This window comes from Mastigoproctus giganteus, chromosome 7, assembly GCF_048544385.1.
Source record: "Mastigoproctus giganteus isolate SK-2022 chromosome 7, ASM4854438v1, whole genome shotgun sequence".
NCBI classification, from domain to species: Eukaryota; Metazoa; Arthropoda; class Arachnida; order Uropygi; family Thelyphonidae; genus Mastigoproctus; species Mastigoproctus giganteus.
In genome coordinates this window covers 194,480,089-194,507,636 of record NC_143581.1, presented here as the reverse complement: position 1 = coordinate 194,507,636, position 27,548 = coordinate 194,480,089, and the positions used below count along the sequence as shown (strand labels likewise).

At 37.1% G+C, this 27,548-nt stretch overlaps 1 protein-coding gene across 5 annotated transcripts in view; it reads right to left on the bottom strand.

Moving 5' to 3' along the window:
- LOC150083512 (rap guanine nucleotide exchange factor 2-like) overlaps positions 1-27,548 on the bottom strand; it is a 471,197-nt gene that overhangs the window by 79,389 nt on the left and 364,260 nt on the right. For all 5 annotated transcript variants that reach the window (XM_090378045.1, XM_090378046.1, XM_090378048.1 and 2 more), the window contains 3 exons: positions 21,089-21,153; positions 10,770-10,935; positions 1,609-1,785 (listed from right to left, as the gene is read on the bottom strand). In XM_090378045.1, the coding sequence (XP_090234171.1) occupies positions 1,609-1,785; positions 10,770-10,935; positions 21,089-21,153 (408 nt within the window). The remainder of the gene's footprint in view (positions 1-1,608; positions 1,786-10,769; positions 10,936-21,088; positions 21,154-27,548) is intronic.

Below are 27,548 nucleotides of genomic sequence, written 5' to 3'. Positions count from 1 at the left end.
TTACTTCATAGTCACGCCTCTTATGTCATCTTCAGTCCTTCATCCATTAATCCATTTAGATTGGAAAAGTGTTTGTGCAGAGTTGTTTGGATCACATTACACCTTGTCCAGAGTGAGGTCCAAAGTGATATGCATTCTTCTGGTCAGTCAGTAGTACAGTGAGGCCATCACTTCTGATTCACCTGGAAAGATTTAGGTTCAAATCTTGTCAGAAACTGAAGGAATTTTTAAAGGCCTCTTTAGTCAGAGCTGTGATCAGCTGATCTCAAATGGAGATAGTATGGTTTTACATTAGTTGTTCTATATTTTTCAGCCTGCACAACATGCAAATCAGCCCCCCCACACACACGCATGCAGACATAATACACGCGTTCAGTGCATTACAACCAGAGCAGTATGTGCCAGGAATTCCAAGAACAAGAACATTCTCCTGCTAGTGCTGGATTTGTATTCACTAGAAGAATAACTGTCCTGTCTAAAACAGGAGTTCTTTATCTTTTTGTAGAATCACCTCCTTTTCAAGTTTTCCCTGCCACATTACCTCTCCTATTCTAATTTCAAAATTTTTAAGTGAACTACATGGTTAGAAAATTCAATTTTGAAAAGACCTTGTTGTTTGAAACCACATGCTGCCCATTATAACAGCTTAAAGGAACAAGTGAAGAAAAAATAAATCAAATTTATTTTCCATATGGAAATATGACTGATATTACTATATTATTGGAAAAATAGGAATATGCTATTGAGAACACATTAATTGTAGTCAGAAAATTTGCATGCAATGAGCTGCAAGTTTTTCTGACTACAATTAATAATGGAAAAATGAATGACTTTTGTATCAGAATATCTGAAATAATGCCAGTTGATGCTCCTGTTATGATAAAATTTCCTGAATCATGAAAGACTGACTGAGGCGGACTGGTCTTGTAAATTACTTGAAATTGCTCAAAATGCTCCAATTATCAGTTTATAATATCTGCTTGATGCTCTTGAACAGACTAGACTTTGTAAAAGAAATTTTGCAATAATTTTAAGTTCTTATCCTGCACATGTGAATGCTTTCAATATTTCTGATCATGGATTTTTTTTTTTTAAACAGACTATTGGTTTCAAATTCTCTAGAGCCCTGAATTGCTTTGCTTGAATATTACGTCTACACCAGACAAACTCCATATATGCATTTTGAGCACTAATTTAGACATTTATTCTACTTTATCATTGTCATTTAGATGACTCCATATTGCTGAACTACTCATTTACTATGGCAGAATACATACCAATAGAACATTTTCTTTATTTCTATATTGCAAGACTTTTGGGACATCCTTTACATAGAATATAGAGAGTAAATATTCTGAATTTATAAGTAAAGTGTGAATATTTTTTTATTCATCCACAATTAAAAAATAATTTTAAAAAGTAAAATAAGAAAGATAAAATAACTTTTGCTGTTGATTAGAGTTTTATCTATTTATATTTTTTATATTGCATTTCATTTAGATATTTAGGAGCAATCTAGAATATGTAAGATTGCAATACTTTTATTTTTTTCACTTCCATCTCCTAAAAATATTGGTTTTAATTATAAAAATATCCATTAGAACTAACCTCAGCAAATCTCGATAACATAGGAACTCCATACTTTGATTTGACTAAAAACAAATCATCAATGTACTCTGTTGGCTCAATCTGTCGAAATATGCTAAAATCCTCTATTGTAAGTTGAGTAGCTACTTCTACACTGTTCAACTGGAGAAAATGAACCTGACTTTCTCGAAGAAGCTCCTACAAACAAAAGTTAACACCAATTAGCATGCATAGGGAAAAACAAGTGGCGCGACGATATCACGAAATTCAATAAATATACACACTTAAAAAAAAAAATATATATATATATATATATTTATTGTTTTGTTGCATTTTACCTTTTAAGCAAAAATTGCATATTCCAATATAGTATACAGGGTGTCTCAAAAATATTGGTACAAACGTTTAGGGGAGGTAAGTAACATCTAAAGGAATGTGAATCGCTTATAGGAACCCATAACCGGAAACATCACCGTAAGTCAGTACACAGTGCTGTTCATGAGTTCGCGAGACGGAAAATTTCTGGTTTACTCATTCAAGCAGTAGTCGCTGAACGAAGAGCATGCATCGATATACGAACTGTGAGCTGGCAGACATGCACCTAGTGTATAGATTAGCAGAGGACATTGGACGAGCTGCTCAACGAATTTATGGAGAACGCTTCCCAGGTAGCCATGTACGGACCACCGTTTGTTTGCGCATGTGCATCAAAATTTGTGCAATTATGGGTCATTTAGAGGTAACAGGAGCGGTGCGGGCAGACCACGTTTAACGTGAACTCCCGCTATGGAAGAAAGTGTGTTTAATGCCGTCCAGAATAATCCTACTACCAGCACACGTGCCCGTTGCCTCTGCCTTAGGAGTATCTCATTGCAGTGTACAGCGTGTCTGGCACAACAATTCCTTACACCCCTTTCATCTCCAAAGGGTTCAGTTACTGCTCCCCCAAGATCATCCTGCACGTGTGGCTTTTGCGCAGTGGTTTCTCCAAGGAAGTGTTGAAGACTTGAATTTTTCCAGCCTATGTTTGGTCACAGATGAGGCTTATTTCACTCTGGAAGGCTTATTCAATCAGCACAATGCTCAAGTGTGGGCTCACGACAACCCACACGGTGTGCGCCCCCATGCGGCACAACATCGCTTCTCAATAAATGTGTGAGCAGGTATGGTCGGTAACTGCTTAGTTGGCCCATATCTGTTACCATCCTGCATGAACTCTGCTAAATATTGGATCTTTCTTGAACAAGTTCTACCAGGGTTACTTGACGATGTTCCAGCAAATGTGAGACGCAACATTTGGTTTCAACATGACGGGGCACCTGCCCATTATGGAAGGTGTGTTCGTGACCATTTGAACAGGCATTTTGGGCGTCGATGGACCCGTTGCCTGGCCCCTCACGCTCACCTGATTTATCAAGCCTTGATTTCTTTCTGTGGGGGGCCCTCAAATCTATCGGGTATGAATCGCCTGTGGAGACAGAAATGGATCTCGTGGCGAGACTCGTCTGCGCTACTGCTACTGTCAAAGGAACTCCAGGTGTGTTCGACCGTGTCCGCCAATCCATGCTGCGTCAGTGTCATGCATGCATCGCGTCTCATGGTGGAACCTTTGAGCATCTGTTGTAACATCATGAAATGCATCCATCTCGTACTCCATTGTTAATATTATGTCAAATAAATGTTTGCCACTAAGTACTGTCTTGTGTCATTTCTGCTTCTTGTGCCTCTGCTACTATTTTCCCATGACGTTTCCGGTTATGGGTTCCTATGCGATTCACATTCCTTTAGATGTTACCTACCTCCCCTAAAGTTTGTACCAATATTTTTGAGACACCCTGTATATGAACAACCATACCAAATTGTCCTCCATGATAATATAGTGGGTTTACTATTTGGAAACTGGAGGAACTCCTAAAGGTCTCTTTAATTGGGGTATAGTTAGCTGATCTCAAGTGAAGGATTCAGGGCTTCCCTTGGGGTTTTAAATTATACAAAACATGCAGATCAGCCTCTAAACATACACTTGTATAGATATAATGCCCAATAAACCAGTACACTGTAACCAAATGCAGTCAGTGCAAAAAAAAAAACTCAAACAGCCTACCAAACTATACCAAATAATCTATAGTTGGTAAAATTCTCTTTAGTACTTCATCATGCTGATTCAATGCATATGCACTGTCGACAGTAACCAAGGTTTCTTTGACTGATGAATTTTCTGTATACGTCCAGTCAGAACAAAATAAATATTCAGTCAGGTAAAGTGGTATGTACTATGTATAGATGTATTAGAAGAGCATGTTTTTTTTTTTTTTTTATGTGTTAGGGGTGTTACAAAAGCTTAAGCTCATCAACTAAAATTTAAAACACATTACAAATGATTGGAGTTGCAGATATATCTCTATTTCAGGCATTTAGCCCAGTTTATGAGGTCAGAGTAATAATATGGGATGCCATCTGATACAGTGGCTGAAGTAAAGCTGATTTTCATTGCCAGAAACAACTCTTATTAGACACACAGGATCATTAATTCAACAACACTTTCTTGAATGTGCAGTGGCTGCAAGCAGATGGTACACTATGTCAATTACCACCTTTGGAAATTGTGCATTGGCAAAGTATGTTGTTGTTATTTGGTTTTTAGGAGCATTAGCAACTAAGGCCATATTGCTCCGGAGTATGTGGTGGTCATTCCCTGACCTTTCCGCATCCTCCGTATTTGGTGGTCATGGGCTCGAACCCCGGTCTAATCAAGAAGCGTGTACTACGCACTACTGCTCCTGCCCACCTGGCTACAGAGGCGCCCGGCAAACTATGATTGCATAATCTAATGGTATCTGGATTTGTGTAAATGATGCAACCAATTTGGATATTCGACTATGTGTTGATCTACTCACTGCCATGATGCCGGAGTGTCCAACCTGCAGCCCATTTCCTTCACGTTGTGTAACCCCTGACCATATAGGTAACCTTAACTGTTATGCATACTCTGAGTTTAAACTAGCATGTCATAAATTATGGTTTCACACTGACTTTTGGAAATATCTGTTTGTAATATTCAGTTTTTCTGACTTATGATATCTTATGTATCTCCTTTAACATTATCACAACCATATACTGTATATTTTGACATAAGTCATCTAGCATAATGGTGATTAAAGTAAAATTAAGAACCATTGTCTACTTTTTAATTCAATTATTTTATCTCTCTCTTTAAAAGTTTACATAGGAACATTTTATTACACTGCACAGTACAGTACTCCCTTATGTAGAGGATTAAGAAAGCAAAAGCAGGCATAGGTGATGTGCCATCATTGTTATGGATATTATTGCGTACATGGGGGGAGGGTTTGATTACGTAACAGAGCCAGTCTTTGTTGCCTGCAGTGTACTGCAAATTGGTTTCATGCAAACAGTGCCTCAATATGAAAGTGGTTTGTTATAAGAAATTGACTTTTTTGGGCTGCTGAAAAATAAACCCAAAAAGATAATGCTGAATAAATTTCACAAACTAATTTTGTTTGATGAATATGAAAAAAATCCTGAGATTTTAAATGGTAAGCAACAATGAATATTTGTGCAAATATATTCTTTTTTTTTTTTTTTTTGGTATTCCTGTCTTTCTAATCCTAAGTGCATGCCATAAACGAAGCATTGGATTTTATACTTGGAATATAAGTCAAACTTAAAATTTTAGATGATTTTTTGTGCTTCAAGGGTTAACTTATATGCCAGAATACATGGTGATAGGTACGTTATTAGTGTCTTGTAATAATTGTTAGACAATCATTGCAATAATGAATCCAAGTTATTCATACAATAAAAATCTCTGCCAAAATACTCAAAATAGTATTTTTGCATTAACTTTTTGAAGTATGCACATGTAAATTCTATTTCATGTTTATTAATATTAATTTTATTCTGAATGAGTACTTTATGGGTAGGAAACATTGGTGCAGTGAATTATAAGAAAGTAACATTGTAGAACAAGATTCAGGTTTACACTGTTGAGCATTCCAACTACTGAGAGGTTACATAGTGGCAGATTTTGTTAGTATTTGTGAAATATAATAAAAAATTGAGAAAGATTTAAATAATTTAATTAGTAGTGTTTAATTTTACATCAATAAACCTAAGCCAAACCAGATATTTATCATTCAACTGTTTACACTGGTAGAGGGGGTGGTGGGAGGAGGTTCAACAAACTATGCTATCACAAAATAAAATAAAATAAGTACTAAAAACAAATTGCTTTTTAACTTATTAAACTTAAGTTTATGGTTGTTTACCATTCAAACCTTAGAATATTTTATTTTTTTTCCCCAAATGTAACATAATCTAACTGTGTTTCTACTGAGTCAATCAACGAAAAAAAAAAAAAAAAAGAGTGGTTATTTTGCTACATACAATTTCACCTAATTTTAAATTATTTTCTTAACACCCTGAATCGTTATTCATCTCATAAACATGGATAGAAAAGTTGAAACTAAACACAGTTATTGAGATATAAAGAGATCAAACTGCTGTAGTTGCAGTTCTGATTACTAGGTGGCACTAATGGTTTCAAGCAGTTAGCAGTAATATTTACAGTAACTATATATTCATACTTTATTATTATGTATTCATACCTGATATTTTTACAGCTTGCCAATATTAATATAACAATGGTATCAGTCAGGTGATCATTCCTGTACTATAATTTTCCTCTCCTTCGCACTTAACTAGTATGCAACAAGACTGGTGAGGGAGGAAAAAAAGGGGTGCTCTTACAAGGGAAGGCTTAAGTTCTACAAATTGCAGTATCTGGAGACTAGGCATCTGAATGGTTTGAGCAGGCTCAATACTGATGGGATTCTTCCTGTTGCTCAGATTACAGATCTGAGAGGATAGAAACTCATATTGAGGAAAGACAGTTGTAGAATAGATGTGTGGAAATTTGCCTTTAGCCAGTGGGTAGTTGATTGCTGGAACAAACTTCCATTCATCGTTGACAGCTTAAATAAATTCAAGGAAGAAGTGGACAAACTTTTGGAGTGAATGGATGGGTGAAATGGGAAGTTTTTTTCTTTTCTTTTTTTGGCTAATGCTGTACAAACTTGCTTTCTTGCATCATATGCCTCTGTTAATGTTCACCTTACTACGTATTGATTAAGTAGGTGAACTTGATCTTAGGAAAAAACTTCAGCCATTTGAAGTTGATAAGATCAAAAATATCACATCAAAACACAATCCAATTAAAGTGGATTTGGTGTTTTTTTTCAATTGTTCAATTCAATGCCATGGAAAAGATTTTATGAGTAACTGTGAAAACATTCTTACTCTGCACTGTAATAATGTATTAATTAGTTTAATGTATTAATAAGTGGTACAGGAAGAGGATGCCAACAAACATTTCAGTTTTGCAATGTATTTAGCATTACCTGAAGTAGATTAACAACACCCATTAATGTTTTTTGGAAGAATAATGCCCATTTTACTCTGAATGGAAGGGTACTTAGGCAAAACTGCAAAATGTAATTAGAATTGAGGTTAGTGCTGCCAATACTCCCCTCCTGACCTACTTCTTTTTTCGAAAACCATTACTGGGGAACCTTAAGATATTTGGTTACTACTGCATGTTAATAACACATGCTGACAGTCTAAATTATTAATAAATGATAACAACAGAGTAATGTGATACACGATATTTTGCTTTTTACAATATGGTGTCACTCCTCATATAGGATACTAATCGCTTTGCTCAAAACTTCAATTCCAATTTTCTCTGCCAAATAGTTTATCAGTCACACCTGCTTGAATGTGTGTCCAGTAGCATTAGCATTAGTAGAGGCATTTGATGCAAGAAAGCAAGCTTATGCAGCATCAGCAAAAAAAAAAAAAAAAAAACCCACTTCCACTTCACCCCTCTGTTCGTTCAAAATACCTGTCCAGCTGAGCCTTAAACTTATTTAGGCTATCAACCTCCACCACAAGGGATGGCAGTCTGTTCCACCAACCAACCAACCAACCACCCGCTGGCTAAAGGCAAATTTCCGCACGTCTATCCTACATCTGTCTTTCCTCAATTTGAATTTATGCCCTCTCAGGTGATTTTTCTGAGCTAGAGGAAGAATCCCATCAGCATTGAGCATGCTTAAACCATTCAAGGCTTTATACACCTCTATCAGATCACCTCGCTGGTGCCTAGTCTCCAGACACTGTAATTTGCAAAACATAAGCCTTTCTTTGTAAGAGCACCCCTTTGTTCCATTCACTAATCTTGTTGCCCTTCTCTGCACTCGTTCCAGCAGCTCTACATCCTATTTGAAATGAGGCCTCCAGACCTGTATACAGTACTCTAGGTGTGGCCTGACCATCGCCTTATACAATGGAATAATCACCTCCTTATCCCTGCTGGAAAAATTCCTGTATATCATTGACAATACTCCATGAGCTACTCTTGCAGCCCATCTGCACTGCTCAGAGAACTTCATATCTGCCTGCACAATCACCCCCAAGTCCCTTTCATTCTCTACCACTGTCAGTGTAGTACCACAGAGTTGATACGTTGCTCTGGGGTTGCTGTTTCCCATGTGTAGTACTTTACATTTGTCAATGTTAAACTTCATTTGCCACCTCTCAGCCCATCTGCTCAACCTTTCCAGATCCTGTTGCAGCAGCATAGTGTCAGTAGTGTCCTTGACAACCCTGCCAACCTTTGTATCATCTGCAAACTTGGACATTAAGCTTGATATACCATCATCAATATCATTTATAAATACAGAAAACAACAATGGACCCAACACTGAGCCCTGAGGGACTCCACTAATAACATCAGTCCACGATGAGCAGTGTCCATTGATTACCACTCTCTGTCTTCTCCCCCCCTCAACCACCCCTTTATCCATAGCAGCAATTTGCCTCCAATGTTACACTGCTCCAATTTGTGTAGCAGTCTTCCATGTGCAACAGTATCAAAAGCCTTTCTAAGATCCAAGTATATAATATCAAAGTTATTCCCTGCATCCAGCTCTTTTGTGACTGCATCATAGTATCCAATCAAGTTGGTCAGGCAAGACTTCCCCTTAACAAAACCATGCTGTGTCTCAGCTATAACTGAAGTCTTGTCTAAATGATCCTGCAGTGCTTCTTTAACCAGTGCCTCCATTAATTTTCCTGGAACAGAAGTTAAGCTCACAGGTCTATAATTACTTGTTTCAGCCTTTGATCCTCCTTTGTGAATTGGGGTCACATTTGCACATTTCCAGTCCATGGGTACCTCCCCTGAGTCCAAGGAAGCTCTCATAACTATGGCTAAGGGTTTGCTTACTTCCTTTGCTGCCTCCTTTAATATAACTGGATAGATCCCATCCACCCCGGGTGCCTTTCTTGTGTTTATCTTCAACAGTTTCTCCTCCACTTTACTCCCAGTTATTTCAAGATTCTGTAGCTTACTGCTAGAGTTGAATACACCTCTGGCATTTCCCTTGCTGAATAACTCCTCATGTGTGAATGTTGATGCAAAATATTCATTTAGTTTGTTAGCTACCTGAGCAGGATCATCAACAGTTGACCCATCAATATCAAGTGGACCAATCTGATTCATCCCCTTCCTTCTAGAGTTTACATAAGTAAAGAACTCTTTGCTGTTTTTCTTTGCATCCCTTGCCAAGGATTTCTCGTAATCTGCCTTCGCCTGCCTAACCTCCTTTGTAACTTGGTTGCATATCAACTTGTATCTATCATAGGCTTCTGTGTCATGTGTTAATTTGTAAGTATCCCATGCATTTTTCTTCTCTGCCATATGCCTCATTAGTTCATCTGACATCCATTTTGGCCTAAATCTTGAACAATATTTCTTAGTTGGTATGTAAAGCCTAGTAGCTTCCAAGATAAGTTCTTTGAATGCTTCCCATTTTGAATTTGCTGTTGGTAACATCATCAGTTGGTCCCACTGTATAGAATTTAAATACTGTCTCAGTCCATCGTAGTCGCCTTTACGGAAGCAATAACCCTTCCCTTTACCCCTAATGGTAGTTACCTCTTTCAGTAAATCCCACTTCAGCACACTGTGATCACTGCCACCTAGTGGTTCATTTATCTGCAGATTCTTAATGCATGAAGAATCACTGCTGATAATCAAATCAAGAGTATTACTCCCTCTAGTTGCCCCCTGAACATGCTGATGTAGAAAACAATCATCCAATAAATCCACAAAAGCCCTGCTAGTGTGTGAGTAACCAGCCCCCAAATTCCAGTCAATATCTGGGAAATTAAAATCTCCCATTATAAGACTCTCTGATTTACTGGCCCACTCTATTTCCCTGTACAGTTCCTTATTATACTCATCAGAGTCATTAGGCCTATAGCACACTCCTACTCTCAATTTTGATCTCCCAATGTTTATGTCACACCAAACTGACTCAACACTGCACTGTCCAGCGATGTCGACTGGCTTCACTTCCTTGGTTTTTATGTGTTTCTTAACTAATAGCATAACCCCTCCCCCCTTCCTATCCTGTCTATCCTTTCTGTAGACGTTGTACTCCCCAAATTGCAGTTCTGCATCCCTTATATCTGTGTGACACCACGTCTCTGATATCCCAACAATATCTGCCTTTGATGTTTTGAGCAATACCTCAAATTCATCAAATTTATTTACTAAACTCCTAGCATTGGTGTACACGCAAGTATACCTGCACCTGTTTCTATTCTTAGCTACCCTAACACAACCCATGTGTTTACTTGTACCGCAATGGCTCCCAGCAGTCTCTGAAATACCATGCATCTTGTTTTTCAGGCTTCTGCTCATTCTAATAGAAGCAGTGCAAGAATCTCTTTCACCTCTGCCAGTGGCTACTGTCAATCTATTGGTCTTTGTCTCCCCCCAAGCTAGCAGTTTTCCGAATGTGGTGGCATACTAGCATGGCTAGTATGCCACCATACTAGCCAAGCAGATGTGGTAGCATACTAGCATGGCTAGTATGCCACCACATCTGCTACAACAGTGGGGAGAGGAGGTAATAACTTACATGTAAAATGATTTGAAATAGTTGTTAGAGTAAGAGCATTCAAAAATTCTGTGGAGGGTCCAAAATCTGTTATGTCTCCACTTGTATATCTTCACTTATATACCCTCACTTTCTAAAAATATTTGATATATACAACAAGTAAAAACATAACTTGAAGGAAAATATACTTACTGCTGCCAAATCATCAGGTACAAGTGGTTCTGTGGAAGAATTGTTCTTGAGGTAGTAGCGGCTGCTTAAACCAATACGTTCTGCCAAGTTTTGCAACTGGTCAGGAAGACGCCTTTGTTTAACTACACCACCTTCTCCAACAGACACCTCACAAAGTGAGTAGTTACTGTAATGTAAGGAAAAGAATGTAATGCAGCTTCCATGGTGAAATTTTCTTACATAAATTGTAAACTATGCAGTGCATTCAATTTAAAAGTCACTGGGGTCTACTCACTTATTTTTAGGTTATTTGTTGTTTGGACTTTTTTTTTTTTTTTTTTTTTGTATTTGGGTTGAAATTTTTTAATTTGATGTCAAGACTACATATTACCATTTATATTTTACAATTTCTAATTAAAATTTTGCCTAATCGACTGCCTTTTTTCTTGGTGGAAAAGTTATTTCCTGTCCATGGTCAAATCCAAAAACATCATTTGTGTATTTCTGAAAAGAGCATAAAACATTTTATTTGAAGAAAGAATTTTAAAAAAAATACAATAAATAATAATACAACACTCATAGCATGTGGAGATACAACACGGAAAAATATAGTGTTGTGTTTGTTTTGATTTTTGTCAAGTAAAATTGTTTATGTTCATTTCAGAGTACAGTGATGATGTTTTTAGATTAAACTGAAGACAGAGTAGCTTTCCCATTGAGAAAAAGGCAGTTGATTAGGCAAAATTTTAATTTAAAAGATTAATTTTGTTTTGTTTTCTTCAAGTAAAATTGGTTTATGTTCATTTTAGAAATACAGCGATGAGGTTTTTAGACTAAACTGAAGACAGGAACAACTTTCCCATTGAGATAAAAGCAGTTGATTAAGCAAAATTTTAATTTAGAAATTAAATAAAAATCTAAATGGTAATACTTAGTTCAATTTTAACAACAAATTCAAAAAATTCAGCTGAAGTATGATAAAAAAAAAATATGTCCAGAACACAATTTGCCTAACCTTAAAAAAAAAAAAAAAAAAAATACCTCTACGTGGATGGCCACAGAGAGTTAGAGGAGTTTACAAGATAGAAAACATAAGAACGTTACTATACATATATTGGTGCACACATGGATTCAAACATGCAGCATGAATAACTGTGTACTGTATTATATGACAACAATAACAAGTGAAGCTGCAGAAACTGAGTTTGCTATGGGGATAAACTAGTTTGGTTTCTTATGAGAAAAAATATGCATGCAACCAAGGTTGTGGTGAAACAAAAGGAATCTTTCTGTAGGCTGGATATAAGTCTATGAGCCGTGGGTTATTGATCTATATAATATTCCTCACTGCAACAAATATAATTAATTACTGGTTGCTTTTCTTGGTGGCATGGATAAGCAAAACTTTAAAAAAGCATAAACTGAAAATTATATAGTTAGATAGTATGGGAAGTAAGTAATGGCTATACATATAAACTCATTAAGAGCAAAAAGAAGTTGTATTAATTTAAATATAAATAAATTTAGCTAACAATTTTTAAACCCAGAGATTATCTATTTCAATATAATTTTGATCCTCGTGTAATAATGATTATTACGGTATTATTGTCTATTTTTTTAATGTGAAATAATACATTGCAATAATAATTATTACTTATTTATTCATTTATTATTACCTGTGTAATAATTATCTGTTTATTTGAAAGTATGGATTGTAATAATGGTTCAAGCTTCTTTGTATAATTATTTTCTTGATTAACTTCCACTTTCAAATGTAAAAAGCATCATTTTTAAATTGGTTTCCTTCTGAACCGATCCTCACAGGTAGCACAGTTGGCATAATCACTGTCCTCTCCACACTGGATGGAAAAGACCCAAGTTTGAATCTTGTCAATGATGCAAGGAATTTTTATGGGCCATTTTCACAATGTAGCTAAGTTAGTCTGTCTGAAGCGAGGGTACCATGATTTTTTCTTCTGGAAACTCTGGTTCTCACCCAGCAGAAAGACAAATCAACTACGTTTGTTATTTGTTATTTGGTTTTTAGGAGCATTAGCAACTAAGGCCATATTGCTCCGGGGATATGCGGTGATCATTCTCTGACCTTTCTGCATCCTCCGTATTTGGTGTTTACAGGCTTGAACTCCTGTCTAATCAAGAAGCGTGTGCTACGCACTGCTGCTCCTGCCTACGGAGGTGCCAAATCAACAACAGAACACATGCCATTTACAGACATTAGCATTACCATAGGCATTTGATGCAAGAAAGCAAGCTTATGCAGCATCAGCCAAAAAAAAAAAAAACCCCACTTCCACTTCACCCCTCTGTTCGTTCAAGATACCTGTCCAGCTGAGCCTTAAACTTATTTAGGCTATCAACCTCCACCACAAGGGATGGAAGTCTGTTCCACCAACCAACCACCCGCTGGCTAAAGGCAAATTTCCGCACGTCTATCCTACATCTGTCTTTCCTCAATTTGAATTTATGCCCTCTCAGGTGATTTTTCTGAGCTAGAGGAAGAATCCCATCAGCATTGAGCATGCTTAAACCATTCAAGGCTTTATACACCTCTATCAGATCACCTCGCTGGTGCCTAGTCTCCAGACACTGTAATTTGCAAAACTTAAGCCTTTCTTCGTAAGAGCACCCCTTTGTTCCATTCACTAATCTTGTTGCCCTTCTCTGTACTCGTTCCAGCAGCTCTACATCCTTCTTGAAATGAGGCCTCCAGACCTGTATACAGTACTCTAGGTGTGGCCTGACCATCGCCTTATACAATGGAATAATCACCTCCTTATCCCTGCTGGAAAAATTCCTGTATATCATTGACAATACTCCATGAGCTACTCTTGCAGCCCGTCTGCACTGCTCAGAGAACTTCATATCTGCCTGCACAACCACCCCCAAGTCCCTTTCATTCTCTACCACTGTCAGTGTAGTACCACAGAGTTGATACGTTGCTCTGGGGTTGCTGTTTCCCATATGTAGTACTTTACATTTGTCAATGTTAAACTTCATTTGCCACCTCTCAGCCCATCTGCTCAACCTTTCCAGATCCTGTTGCAGCAGCATAGTGTCAGTAGTGTCCTTGACAACCCTGCCAACCTTTGTATCGTCTGCAAACTTGGACATTAAGCCGAATATGCCATCATCAATATCATTTATAAATACAGAAAACAATAATGGACCCAACACTGAGCCCTGAGGGACTCCACTAATAACATCAGTCAATGATGAGCAGTGTCCATTGATTACCACTCTCTGTCTTCTCCCCCTCAACCACCCCTTTATCCATAGCAGCAATTTGCCTCCAATGTCACACTGCTCCAATTTGTGTAGCAGTCTTCCATGTGCAACAGTATCAAAAGCCTTTCTAAGATCCAAGTATATAATATCAAAGTTATTCCCTGCATCCAGTTCTTTTGTGACTGCATCATAGTATCCAATCAAGTTGGTCAGGCAAGACTTCCCCTTAACAAAACCATGCTGTGTCTGAGCTATAACTGAAGTCTTGTCTAAATGATCCTGCAGTGCTTCTTTAACCAGTGCCTCCATCGATTTTCCTGGAACAGAAGTTAAGCTCACAGGTCTATAATTACTTGTGTCAGCCTTTGATCCTCCTTTGTGAATTGGGGTCACATTTGCACATTTCCAGTCCATGGGTACCTCCCCTGAGTCCAAGGAAGCTCTCATAATTATGGCTAAGGGTTTGCTTACTTCCTTTGCTGCCTCCTTTAATATAACTGGATAGATCCCATCCACCCCGGGTGCCTTTCTTGTGTTTATCTTCAACAGTTTCTCCTCCACTTTACTCCCAGTTATTTCAAGATTCTGTAGCTTACTGCTAGAGTTGAATACACCTCTGTCATTCCCCTCGCTGAATAACTCCTCATGTGTGAATGTCGATGCAAAATATTCATTTAGTTTGTTAGCTACCTGAGCAGGATCATCAACACTTGACCCATCAATATCAAGTGGACCAATCTGATTCATCCCTTTCCTTCTAGAGTTTACATAAGTAAAGAACTCTTTGCTGTTTTTCTTTGCATCCCTTGCCAAGGATTTCTCGTAATCTGCCTTCGCCTGCCTAACCTCCTTTGTAACTTGGTTGCATATCAACTTGTATCTATCATAGGCTTCTGTGTCATGTGTTAATTTGTATGTATCCCATGCATTTTTCTTCTCTGCCATATGCCTCATTAGTTCATCTGACATCCATTTTGGCCTAAACCTTGAACAATATTTCTTAGTTGGTATGTAAAGCCTAGTAGCTTCCAAGATAAGTTCTTTGAATGCTTCCCATTTTGAATTTACTGTTGGTAACATCATCAGTTGGTCCCACTGTATAGAATTTAAATACTGTCTCAGTCCATCGTAGTCGCCTTTACGGAAGCAATAACCCTTCCCTTTACCCCTAATGGTAGTTACCTCTTTGAGTAAATCCCACTTCAGCACACTGTGATCACTGCCACCTAGTGGTTCATTTATCTGCAGATTCTTAATGCATGAAGAATCACTGCTGATAATCAAATCAAGAGTATTACTCCCTCTAGTTGCCTCCCGAACATGCTGATGTAGAAAACAATCATCCAATAAATCCACAAAAGCCCTGCTAGTGTGTGAGTAACCAGCCCCCAAATTCCAGTCAATATCTGGGAAATTAAAATCTCCCATTATAAGACACTCTGATTTACTGGCCCACTCTATTTCCCTGTACAGTTCCTTATTATACTCATCAGAGTCATTAGGCCTATAGCACACTCCTACTCTCAATTTTGATCTCCCAATGTTTATGTTACACCAAACTGACTCCACACTGCACTGTCCAGCGATGTCGACTGGCTTCACTTCCTTGGTTTTTATGTGTTTCTGAACTAATAGCATAACACCTCCCCCCTTCCTATCCTGTCTATCCTTTCTGTAGACGTTGTACTCCCCAAATTGCAGTTCCGCATCCCTTATATCTGTGTGACACCACGTCTCTGATATCCCAACAATATCTGCCTTCGATGTTTTGAGCAATACCTCAAATTCATCAAATTTATTTACTAAACTCCTAGCATTGGTGTACACGCAAGTATACCTGCACCTGTTTCTATTCTTAGCTACCCTAACACAACCCATGTGTTTACTTGTACCGCAATGGCTCCCAGCAGTCTCTGAAATACCATGCATCTTGTTTTTCAGGCTTCTGCTCATTCTAATAGAAGCAGTGCAAGAATCTCTTTCACCTCTGCCAGTGGCTACTGTCAATCTATTGGTCTTTGTCTCCCCCCAAGCTAGCAGTTTTCCGACCCACCTAACACTGCCTCGATAGCATCAGCAAATATTCTTGCACCCTTTCTATTTAAGTGTATCCCATCCCTGTAGAAGCAATCTCTCCTGTTAACAAGTACAGTCCAGGCTGAAAAAAATTCTACCCCTTGAGCCTTGCACAATCTTTCCAGGGCCGAATTGATCGACAAGGCTCTCATCATATACTCCCTCCTATCGTGTCTGGGCAGAATTGCAGACACTTTCAAATTCAACCCTAATTCTCGGCTTTTGTTCAACAGTGACCTGTACTTGTTAAGTAATTCTGCCGGTCTCCTACTCTTAATATTATTAGTGCCAACGTGTACAACTATATCACCTTTTGTGCCCTTAAAAGATGATATTCGCTCTACAACATCATCAACCTTTGCCCCTGGCAGACATACCCTGGTCCTGTTCCACCTATCTTTTTTACAAAGCATGTTCCCCGTTTCCCTGACAATAGAGTCACCAACAACTACTAGTTCCTTCGGGACCAGCGCATTCTGCCTTGGGGGTTGTCTCTGTGTCACGCGATGCCCAAGTGCAAGCTCTGGCGTTGATGTGGGCAGCTGAGAGCTTGATGGGCCCCTCAATTCAGTTTTTTCGAGGGCATCCACCCTGTCCTTCAAGCTCTCATATAGGCCCATAAGAACGCCGAGTTGTTGCCTGATATCGATACACTCCTTGCATCGCGCACACACAAAGACATCCCCCTTGGCAGTATCATGTCCCGTACCCGATTGCTCTGCAAACATCAAGCAAACAGTGCATTTTATAAGGCTGTGAGTCAGAGGACAACTGCCCCCTTCAGTTCTGCTCTGAGCCACAGCACTTCCATTAGCTTGAGCCTTTTGCTTTGCTGCTCTGGTCTGAGTCATGATTCTATTAATTTATTAATTAATTATGTTATGTTATTAATTATATTACGTTTGTAATCTAAGTCGTTATATGTATTTATTTAAACGTACAATTTAACTGCTAACGAAGTTCAACTAACGCTATCTAGTACGGTATATAACCTACGGTATCACAATGGCGGGAAAGTTACTAACGGTAGCGGTAGTTACGAACACGTGGAAACCCTTACCGATACTTTTACAAGGCCGAGTAAAGAATAAATACACCAAATTAATCAAAAAATCACAAAATAATGTTATACTACTAAATTTAAATCAAAAGTTTTAGAAAAACAATAATTTCAAATCAATAAATAAGAAAAATCCACTTAGCGGCTTGGAACACGACCGTCACTAGTAGCCTCGTCAGCAGACCCCAGCAGACATATTATATACAGTACAATATGGCATAAATCGCTGATGCACCTAAAACCAAACTACAACAGAAACAACCCTCTGAACCCAAGAGGTGAGGAATATCATCCTAGATAAGCAGAAAGAGAACTCATCATGTGATCCATCAGTGTATAATATTTAAATTATAGGTGAAAACCTCATACCTTTGAGTAGGACTGTTAATCTCTCAACACTCAATCACGAATGATTATAATATGAATTTACCCCCTGTGTATTGTCATAAATGAATCAAGTTAAAATAACTATTAATTAAAATATACATGTATTGAACTCTCATATCACGTCAAGGGAATCGGAAATAATCACGGAAAGACGGCAGCCATCAACCTCCAAAAACCAACCAACACCACAAGCCATCATGAGAATTGAAAAACAATTGTCACGAAATTCTAAAAACAACGACACTAATGAATAAATTCACACATAAGTTACACTTTAAAAACGTTATTAACTTCTTCTAAGAAACCACCTTATTCAGTTTGTTACTGTGTTCGCAAAAAGTATAAAATCAATCACTGATGGACATGTGTTTCTTTTTAATGAATCCAAGGTTCTTAAATAAACAGAGTGAATATTTTAAATTATTAATTGCCAAAACATTAGAAATGAGATTAAATGTTAATTCTATTAATGTACACAGACCTTATAATATTTCGGACTTGTGGACTCTTGCGTGCATGCATGAATAGCAATTCATACATTGGTTTATATAAATAATCTGGTGTCGGGTGTCATTAATTTGATATAAAACGGGTGAGATAGCATTTGTGAATCACTTTTATACTTCTTGTGAACACGGTAACAAACCGAATAAGGTGATCTCTTAAAAGAAGTTAATAACGATTTTAAAGTTTAACTTATGTGTGAATTAATTTATTAGTGTCGTCATTTTTAGAATTTCAGTGTACATTAATAGAATTAAGGTCTGCGTACATTAATAGAATTAACATTTAATCTCATTTCTAATGTTTTGGCAATTAATAATTTAAAATATTCACTCTGTTTATTTAAGAACCTTGGATTCATTAAAAAGAAACACATGTCCATCAGTGATTGATTTTATACTTTTTGCGAACACAGTAACAAACTGAATAAGGTGGTTTCTTAGAAGAAGTTAATAACGTTTTTAAAGTGTAACTTATGTGTGAATTAATTCATTAGTGTCGTTGTTTTTAGAATTTCGCGACAATTGTTTTTCAATTCTCATGATGGCTTGTGGTGTTGGTTGGTTTTTGGAGGTTGATGGCCGCCGTCCTTCCGTGATTATTTCCGATTCCCTTGACGTGATATGAGAGTTGAATACATGCTTATTTTAATTAATAGTTATTTTAACTTGATTCATTTATGACAATACACAGGGGGTAAATTCATATTATAATCATTCGCGATTGAGTGTCGAGAGATTAACTTATAAGCAACTCTCCTCACCTCAGAGAAGAGTTGTTTATGCGAGGAGGGAAGCACATAATTTGTGTTTTCTGATCAACTTGGCTTCTTTTTTTTTTGACCAGTGCAGCATAAGCCTGTGGCTTCCTTAAACTATATGGCAAATACTGTTACTATTGCATGAGCAACTTTTTTACCATTATCACTCACCACAAAAACAACAATTCTCAGTTAACGTGTGTGTGTGTGTGTGTGTGTGTGTGTGTGTGTGTGTGTGTGTGTGTGTGTGTGTGTGTGTGTGTGTGTGTGTGTGTATCATTAGATATAGGGTGATATATGTAAAAAATTCTCCATAATTATCTGAATTTGTGCATTCAAAAACAAAAGAGATCTTGTTTTGACTAAAACTGTAATTTTTCCATAGGAAAATGTATGAACAACAGCAACACCAAAGGCTTTCAAATTAGGTACTGCAGAACCCTAAGTTCCAAGAGAGCTTGGTATAATGTAAGAAAAAGAGAGATATGATTTTACAATCTGTTATATTTCTTTAAATGTAGGAACTGGAGGGCACGATGAAAAAAGCAGTATATAATTTTACACAAAAAATAAAAAATAAATAAATGAAATAACAACACACACACAACATTGCACTGAATGTACATTAATTTAAATAGCTTAATAGATGAACAATTACATTAAAAACCATACATGTTGAAGGACTATGCCTCCTGTGGTACAAACTGATAAAAACATTAATTATAATATACTAACATATGGTCATTATATATTTATTTTAGATGGCACGAGGAACTGAGAACAGTGAGTTATGGAATCCTAGGAACCCAGGCCATGTGATGCACTGGCATTTGTTCCATTTTTCTTAATGGATGCTGCCTAAGGGTCTGTGGTCCATAGCCCTTGTTTAACTACCAGCCATGCTAATCATCTGAACATGGGAGGCAGATAACCCTGGGAGACTGCTCTAGTTGCAATGTGTTGGTCACTTGGCAGGTGATCTTGCCTGTTGATTTTTACCAGTGTTGTTCTCTTCACTGAGATGGGAGGCTTGTTTGCAGGTTCAGGGTTATTCTTTATAATTATTGGAGGAGTTCTGGGCTGTTTTCTTCTCTAGAATAGGGTTAGCAAGGTGGGAGGGGGCATCACCTTCCTGATGTTTCTTTTGGTGGTATTTACAAAGTTTTCTGAGTGTGGAAAGGCTTCACAAAGCTCGCTAGCTCTCATTAAACCCATGGTTCTCTGTGATGGAGTTGTAGACTATATTACTTTGCTGTAATGGATGTGTTTATTTGTTCTGTTCTGTATTTTGTGCAGTGTCTGGCCTACATAGTACCTGCTGCACTTACAATCAAGATGGTAAACCACATCACTCATCTCTTGGGGAGGAGGTGGGGGTTCAGAAGAATAAGGGAATTGTTACAAGTTTTTACACCAAGTGAAGCAAACATCAACATTGTGCTGTTTGATATCCTATTAATGGCATTATCAATACCAGAGTGGAATGGGAATATATTATTAATGTTTTGTATCAGTTTGTACCACAGAAGGAGGAACAGTCATCCAAAATATATGGTTCTTAACATAATTGTTAATTTTTTAAACTAGTTAAATTATGTAAGCAAAATGTGGTGCAGTGCTTTTTTGGCAATTTTTTTATATTTGTTTTTCTTTTTTTGACAAAAGAGAAGTAGAACAGAAAATACAGAAAAAAAAATCTTGGATGAGGGTTTTTGAGATACATTAACAATACTTTAAGAGGAATTAAGAAATATCCATAATTTGGAGCTGTCTACAGCAGTAGTTTTCAAAACATGTTCCACTAAATAATGGGGTTTCACAAAGGGATCCCAGAGGGTCAGGAAATATTCCATTAATTTTTTTTAAATTTAATTTGTTCAAATGTATTACTGTTTTTAAAGATATTGGGGTTCCATGGAAGATTTAATTTGTAAATGTTCAGGTGTTCTGTAGTTAAAAAAAAAAAAAAAAAAAAAAAAAAAACTGAAAAGCACTGCATTACACCATTCTATTACACATCCTCCATATAGCATGTATTTGTCACCACATACTTCCATTGCTTTTGGGAAACGGTAAATTGATCTAGCAGAAAGTCAATTCCACATACATAATGTGAAATATGCTGTCCTGCAATGATACCAGCAACAGACTTCTGTAACATATATAAAATTTGGTAGACAGGTACTTAAGTAGCTATGGGGATTACTTTCAGAATTAATGTCTATTGTCAAAGCAAATAAATCATATTTTCATTTGACTTACTCTCACAGTAATGTAGACTAATGAAACATTACTAGATTAACTTACCTACTTGGATCAGTAATGCCAAACTCTCGTAACGACAGCATTACAACTTCCCTTGCTGTTGTTTCCTATATGAATCAAAAATAAATAACATCATGCTACCGTATATCATTAAGCTTAATGGGTATTAATACTGGCTAATCTGTTTACTAAAGCTTAATTTCTTAAACAACCCTACTCTTCACATAAAATTATTAATAAATAATTAATTAAATATATTACTGTAGCTATCTATCAAGATACATATGTATCTTGGTAGATAGCTGCAGAACACAAAACAAATTTGAAATTAAAATTGTTAATTCCTATTTCTTCTTTTTAAATGAACATATAAAGGATATTTCAATAAAAGCAAAAATATTTACATAAAGCACACACAATTTACACAAAATGAAATTATTTGGTAATCCACTATCTATTTCACTATTTTCTTAAAAGATTCAAAGATGTAAGTCATAAAGGGGAATCGGAACTCTAGGGAGAGTGCCCAAGTATTTCTCTAAAACTGGTTCAAGTTTCAAAGAAGTACCTTGTGTACAGATGGCAGTTAGGGAGCAGGAATGTAAATGTGTCAGAGTATTTTTGAGCACTGACTTAAGCTACAGTGATAAAATTTAATCAATGGCAACTGTGATATTACCATTTTTCCCACACTCAGAAGGGACAGATTTCCTAAATAGTGAAGCAATGGGAAATTTTCCTCCCTTCCACCAGCAAATAAAAAAACAGGATTTGGATAAAAGCAACCAAGTAGCCTAGAGTTATTAACATTCTGGGAGAGAAAAACCTTTTTTAATTTTTTAACATTTTCAGATGCAAGTAAAATGAAGAAAGAGACTTGTTTGTTTGTTATTTGGTTTTTAGGAGCATTAGCAACTAAGGCCATATTGCTCCAGGATATGCGGTGTTCACTGCCTGACCTTTCCGCATCCTCCGTATTTGGTGGTGACGGGCTCGAACCCCAGTCTAATCAAGAAGCATGTGCTACGCACTGTTGCTCCTTCCCACCTGGCTACAGAGGCGCCAAGAGACTTGTGTGTTTTGATATAGTCAGGCATGAAGGTTAGTATGCAGTGCAGACAAGTGGCCAGAAAGGCACAGTGTTTTTTATCAGTGATTTAATACCTTTGCATCTAGAGAAAAGGAGGTTATAGTCCCATTACACAAATTAATGTATGGAGGACATTTTGAATACAATGTTCAGGTTTAAAGGCTGCATTTGAAAAAAAGATTTTTAATACATCCCAAAGACCAGAAATTTTTTTCGAAACATGTCATCTTGGAGGCGGGCCTAATTGAATAATGGGGAATTTTTACATTGAAATGGGACAAAAACCAATGAGAATTTTTCACACTGAAATGAGACACAAAAACAAGCGCGCAGGGGTTAAATATAAACTTTGAAGAAAATTTATAGACTAGACCTCAGGAAGTTCATATTTGGACAACATGCCATCAATCACTGGAATAAATTGCCACCTTGAGTGGATGAGGTTAACAATTTAGAAACTGGATAAGTACCTTATGGCAGTGGGAAGGGTATGATAAAAGGAATATGGATTGTATGAAGGTTTTTTTTTTTTTTTTTTTTTAAACTGATGCAACAAAAGCAAGAGCCATGCATCTTAAAACCTACTAGTACTAAGCAACACTAAAATGGTTCAATTAATTTGTAATATGCTTGCACAATGTAGTTGAGCTTCTTGAAATATTTACTGTTGTAATGCATGTAAAAATTGTTTCAAAGTTACAATTTTGTTTGATCATATTTGTCTTTATAGCTCATCATTGTTTTAAATTAATGCCAAGGCAATTAAGGACACAAGGTGTTGATGTATAATGTTTGTAAATTGTGTGTATTCCATGGTCGATCTTCCTATTTGGTTAGATAAAAAAACTTGAGTTTCCCAGAGAAAAACTTGCAATCCTTGCCCAATAAACTCAGCAATGGTGTATGAAAAAAGCCCATAAAAAAGTAGCTCTAATTCAATATGAATTGAACCCAGGCTTTCTCCACACATTGTGGAAGAACACTAATTGAAAGACTGTACTAACTGTGAGCTATGCCTGAAGTAGCAGTGGAACTCAAAGCATAACCTTTTTAATAAATTCATCTGATTGAGCCATCTTTCCTAATGGACCTACCTAACACATGCCAGGGGGTCCCAAAAGTAGATATTATCCTTGACAGTTACGTGGGCTGGCCTAGTTTGGTGATCACTCTAAGGGCAAGTGTTTTAAGGAATAACTTAGCTGGAAATTTTAGAGAATAAATTAAGAATCACACCTCTAAAACCATCTCTTTATATCATATCTAGTTGAACAATCAGGATGCAATAAATCAAGAAATTTCTTGGGGGGAGGAACAATTTGATCTGTGGTATTCAAGGTGGCACTATACTACTATAGAGAAAAAATGTGATATTCCTGTTAGTCCTGGAGGGGAACTTGATACACTTTAGAATAGGTAATATCTTTTTAATAGTTTTGCCAGTGTTTTTCTTTTGCTTTATTTCTGTTTAATATTTTCACAATGAGAATTTAACTATGCAGATATCAGAGGTGAATTAAATTAAAAATGCTTTGCTGTTTATATTAATTATAATTTTAAAAGTAAAAATAGATTTATTTATTTTTTTTCCAGCTGATAATTTTCTCTAACACACCTACTCAACAGCTAAAATAGTAAAACCTCACTTTAATGAACTATGTGAGAGTAAGTCCTGTCTGCTAAATGTGACTGTCTGTTAAACTTGAAAGAAATACATACAATTGTTAAGGCAACTAGAATGTTATGAAAAAGTGCTGTGATATTAAGTAAAAAAAAAAAAAAAAAAAAAAAAACCCACCATTAAATGTAATGCTGAATTTTACTACGTTTATTGTGCTAGTAGAAAAGCTTGAAATTTTGCTGTCAGATAGTAGCAGCAGAAACTGACTAAAGCTTATTTGGAGTCTAAAGTGCTCTCAGGTATCCTTGCAAGAGGTTCAGATAACTTCTTATTGATGTCTGATATGTTTGGCAGGTTGATGGAAGGGAAAATCCTTGCACTCTGCTTCATTGTGATATTATCTCAGTCTGATGGTATTTACTGATAGAAAATACATCAGTCTGAGACAGTTATATCACCTGGTCCAAATGGACAATGTTCATTCTGAACCAGTGAATACTGTCCATTATTTCCCAAGTCGAGTGTTGGCATTTGAGGTGAGCAGATGTGCTTCGTCAGGGCTCCTCGGTTAAGTGGATTGGATTACTGTTGATTATTGCTTTTAGATATTTGATTTATTTAGATATTGTTGGATTATTTTGTTATAGGTTTTCCTATAACAGTTTGATTTTTATAATATTATAGATATAATTTTTTAAAGTTAATTTTCATTGATATTTAGCTAATTTTATAATGGTAGTTACGAGATCTGCCTTAGACATGTCACAGGGTATCGTGACTTACACGGAAATAGCCGATGGTGATTTACAGGTGACTCATGATTTAATCCGTTGCGGAACCTGTGGAAGGTTTTCCAAGGTCGACCTGGTGACTAATCATAGCTCACCTGGGGATTCTTTTCTTTGTGATCAATGTAAGGAGTGCACCAATCTTAAATTACAATTTGGTGCACTGATGGAGCAATTTGAGTCACTGAAAAAACGGGTGCTTGCCCTCGAGAATAATGCATCTGGGAGCTCGTCAGGGACTCAAGACTCCAGCAATCTACCAAGTGATACACTCCGGATTCGGGACTCAAAACAGAAAAACCAAGTGCAAACCACTATGGTTCAAAAGGATTTTGTTTTATTAGGAGATTCCATTCTCAGGAAAATGGGGAATATTTTTTTAATAAGGATAGGTGGAGCAGAACCAGGGTGTCTGCCGGGAGCAACTATTAATGATGTCACCAACAGATTGTCAGATTTTGAGGGGGTTTAAGAGAATATTATTATTATTATGTGGGGACTAATTATATTAAATGTACACAATCTGACGATTTTTTGGAAAAATACAGGACCATGCTGAGGAAATGCCACGAGCTAGGTCACAATGTCAATGTGTCTGCAATTCTGTTCAGACACGATAGGAGGGATTATATGTTAAAAGCCTTGTGGATTAACTCAAGGCTTAAAGGACTCTGCAAGGCTTTAGGGGGGAAATTTCTATCAGCATGGCCCACACTTGTAGGTAGAAAGAATTTGTTTTGTAGAGACGGGATACACTTAAACAAAGGTGGTGCAAAAGTTTTTGCCAGTATTATTGAGGATACCTTAAAGGTTCAGGGAAACTGCTAGTTAGGGGGGGATGTGGGTAATACTGACACGCGTTTATTTGATAATATTGGTCAAAGTAACTCTTGCACATACCTCAAGAGTTCTTATCTGTTACCCCAACTGGACATATTATCTAGATATTCTGGGGGCAGAAACATTTCAAGTGAGCGGGTAGCTAATGCCAGGGAAGTGAGCCTAAAAAACTTCAAGGGTTGTTAAATATATAAGAACAGTAAGTCTTAATTGTTTATATAGTAATGTTAGAAGTGTCGTCAATAAAATGTGCGAATTCGAACTGCTGGTTAAAACAAGTAACGTGGACATAATAGGGCTTACGGAGACGTGGTGCCACCTAGAAATTGGGGATGATGAGTTTCAGTACGGCTTGTATAATGTATTTAGGAAGGATAGGGTAGATAGAAGGCTGGTGGGGTAATGCTTCTTATCAGAAGTAGCCTGAGTGCGATGATAGCTTTCCCGGATTCAGACGTTTCACATGCTAGTATAGAATCTGTATAGTGTGAGATAGTTGGAAACAAAGGTATAATGCAAGTAGGAGTAATCTACAGACCAGGTGATTGTGAAGATTATGACAAAAGCCTCTACGTGCAAATGGAATGGGCAAGTAAGCATCAATGTCTTATTATGGGCGATTTCAATTTGCCTCTAATTGATTGGAGTAAATGGGAAGGAAACTCGACACGGGGAACAAAATTTTTAAATCAACTAGATGACTGTTATTTGTATCAACATGCCAGGGAAAGTACCAGAGAAAAGAATATCCTAGACCTCATAATCACCCATGAATCAGATGACATAACAGGGCTGACAGTAGAGGAACCAGTAGCAGGAAGTGATCATGGAGTTCTACGGGGGATGATGATGAGAGAGAGGTAGCAGTAGTAAAAGGCAAAGGAATGGAGTATAATTTAAAAAAGGAAATTACGATGCCTTACGGTGCTACATGGCCTCTATTAACTAGGTAGATATCGCACAGAGAATGAATACAATTGAACTGTGGTATGCTTTTAAAACATTAATCACAGATGCCTTGAATGTGTATTTACCATTAAAAAAAATACTCCACGAGAAGGGTTACAAGTTGGATGAATAGTGAAGTTTCAACATTACTTGAGCAGAAAAAGGTGGCATGGAAAGGTCACAGAGAAATAAAAAGTACTAAAGCCTATAACAGCTACAAGATGACTGTAATAGAGCCACAGAAAAGGTTCGACAGGCAAAGGCAGTTTATGAGAAAGCAATAGCAAACAGAGCAAAGGGGGGGGGGGAAGATAAGGAATTCTTCACATATATAAATGCCAAGAAGAGCAGGACAAACCAGATCAGACCTTTGCGTAAGGGAAAGGGGATAATATTAAATACACCAGCTGCCGTTGCAGATGAACCCAACAGTTATTTTGCATCAATATTTACAAATGAAAAACCTTTCGTAGCAAGGGAAAACTGTGGGAGTGAAGTTGAAAAATATGTAATTAATGATATTGAAATTTCACAAGATTATTTAATGAAAAAACTTTCGAGCCTACAGGCCAGTAAGGCTCCTGGAGTCGATGGAATATACTCTATAATCTTAAGGGAGGCGGCAAGTGAGTGCATTGAACCATTGAGGCTAATTATGCGAGCATCACTAGACTCTGGGGAGATTCCGTTGGATTGGAAAAGTGCAAATGTATCTCCCATACATAAGGGTGGCTCTAAAAGTGAAGTGGGAAATTATCGACCTATCAGTCTGACTTCAGTGGTAGGGAAAATCATGAAGGCAATGATCAAGGGTGGAATTCAGGATCATTTGGATAGAATTGAAATTTTCAAGGATACTCAGCATGGTTTTGTAAAGGGAAAATCGTGTTTAACAAATCTGGTTCGCTATTTTGAAAAGGTCACTCACAAGCTGGATTTAGGGAATAATTTCGACATTGTTTATTTAGATTTCAGCAAAGCTTTTGACTCAGTCCCATATGAGCGGTTGCTTTATAAACTGGAACAGGTTGGAATCACTGGGAAAATCTTTAGATGGATAGCAGGATGGCTTCAGGTCAGGAGGCAGAGGGTTTTGATAAATGGCTATTCTTCAGATTGGGTTGATGTAAGAAGTGGGGTTCCCCAAGGATCAGTATTAGGACCAGTGTTGTTTTTAATTTTCATAAACAACATCAATGAAGGGATAGAGGGCAT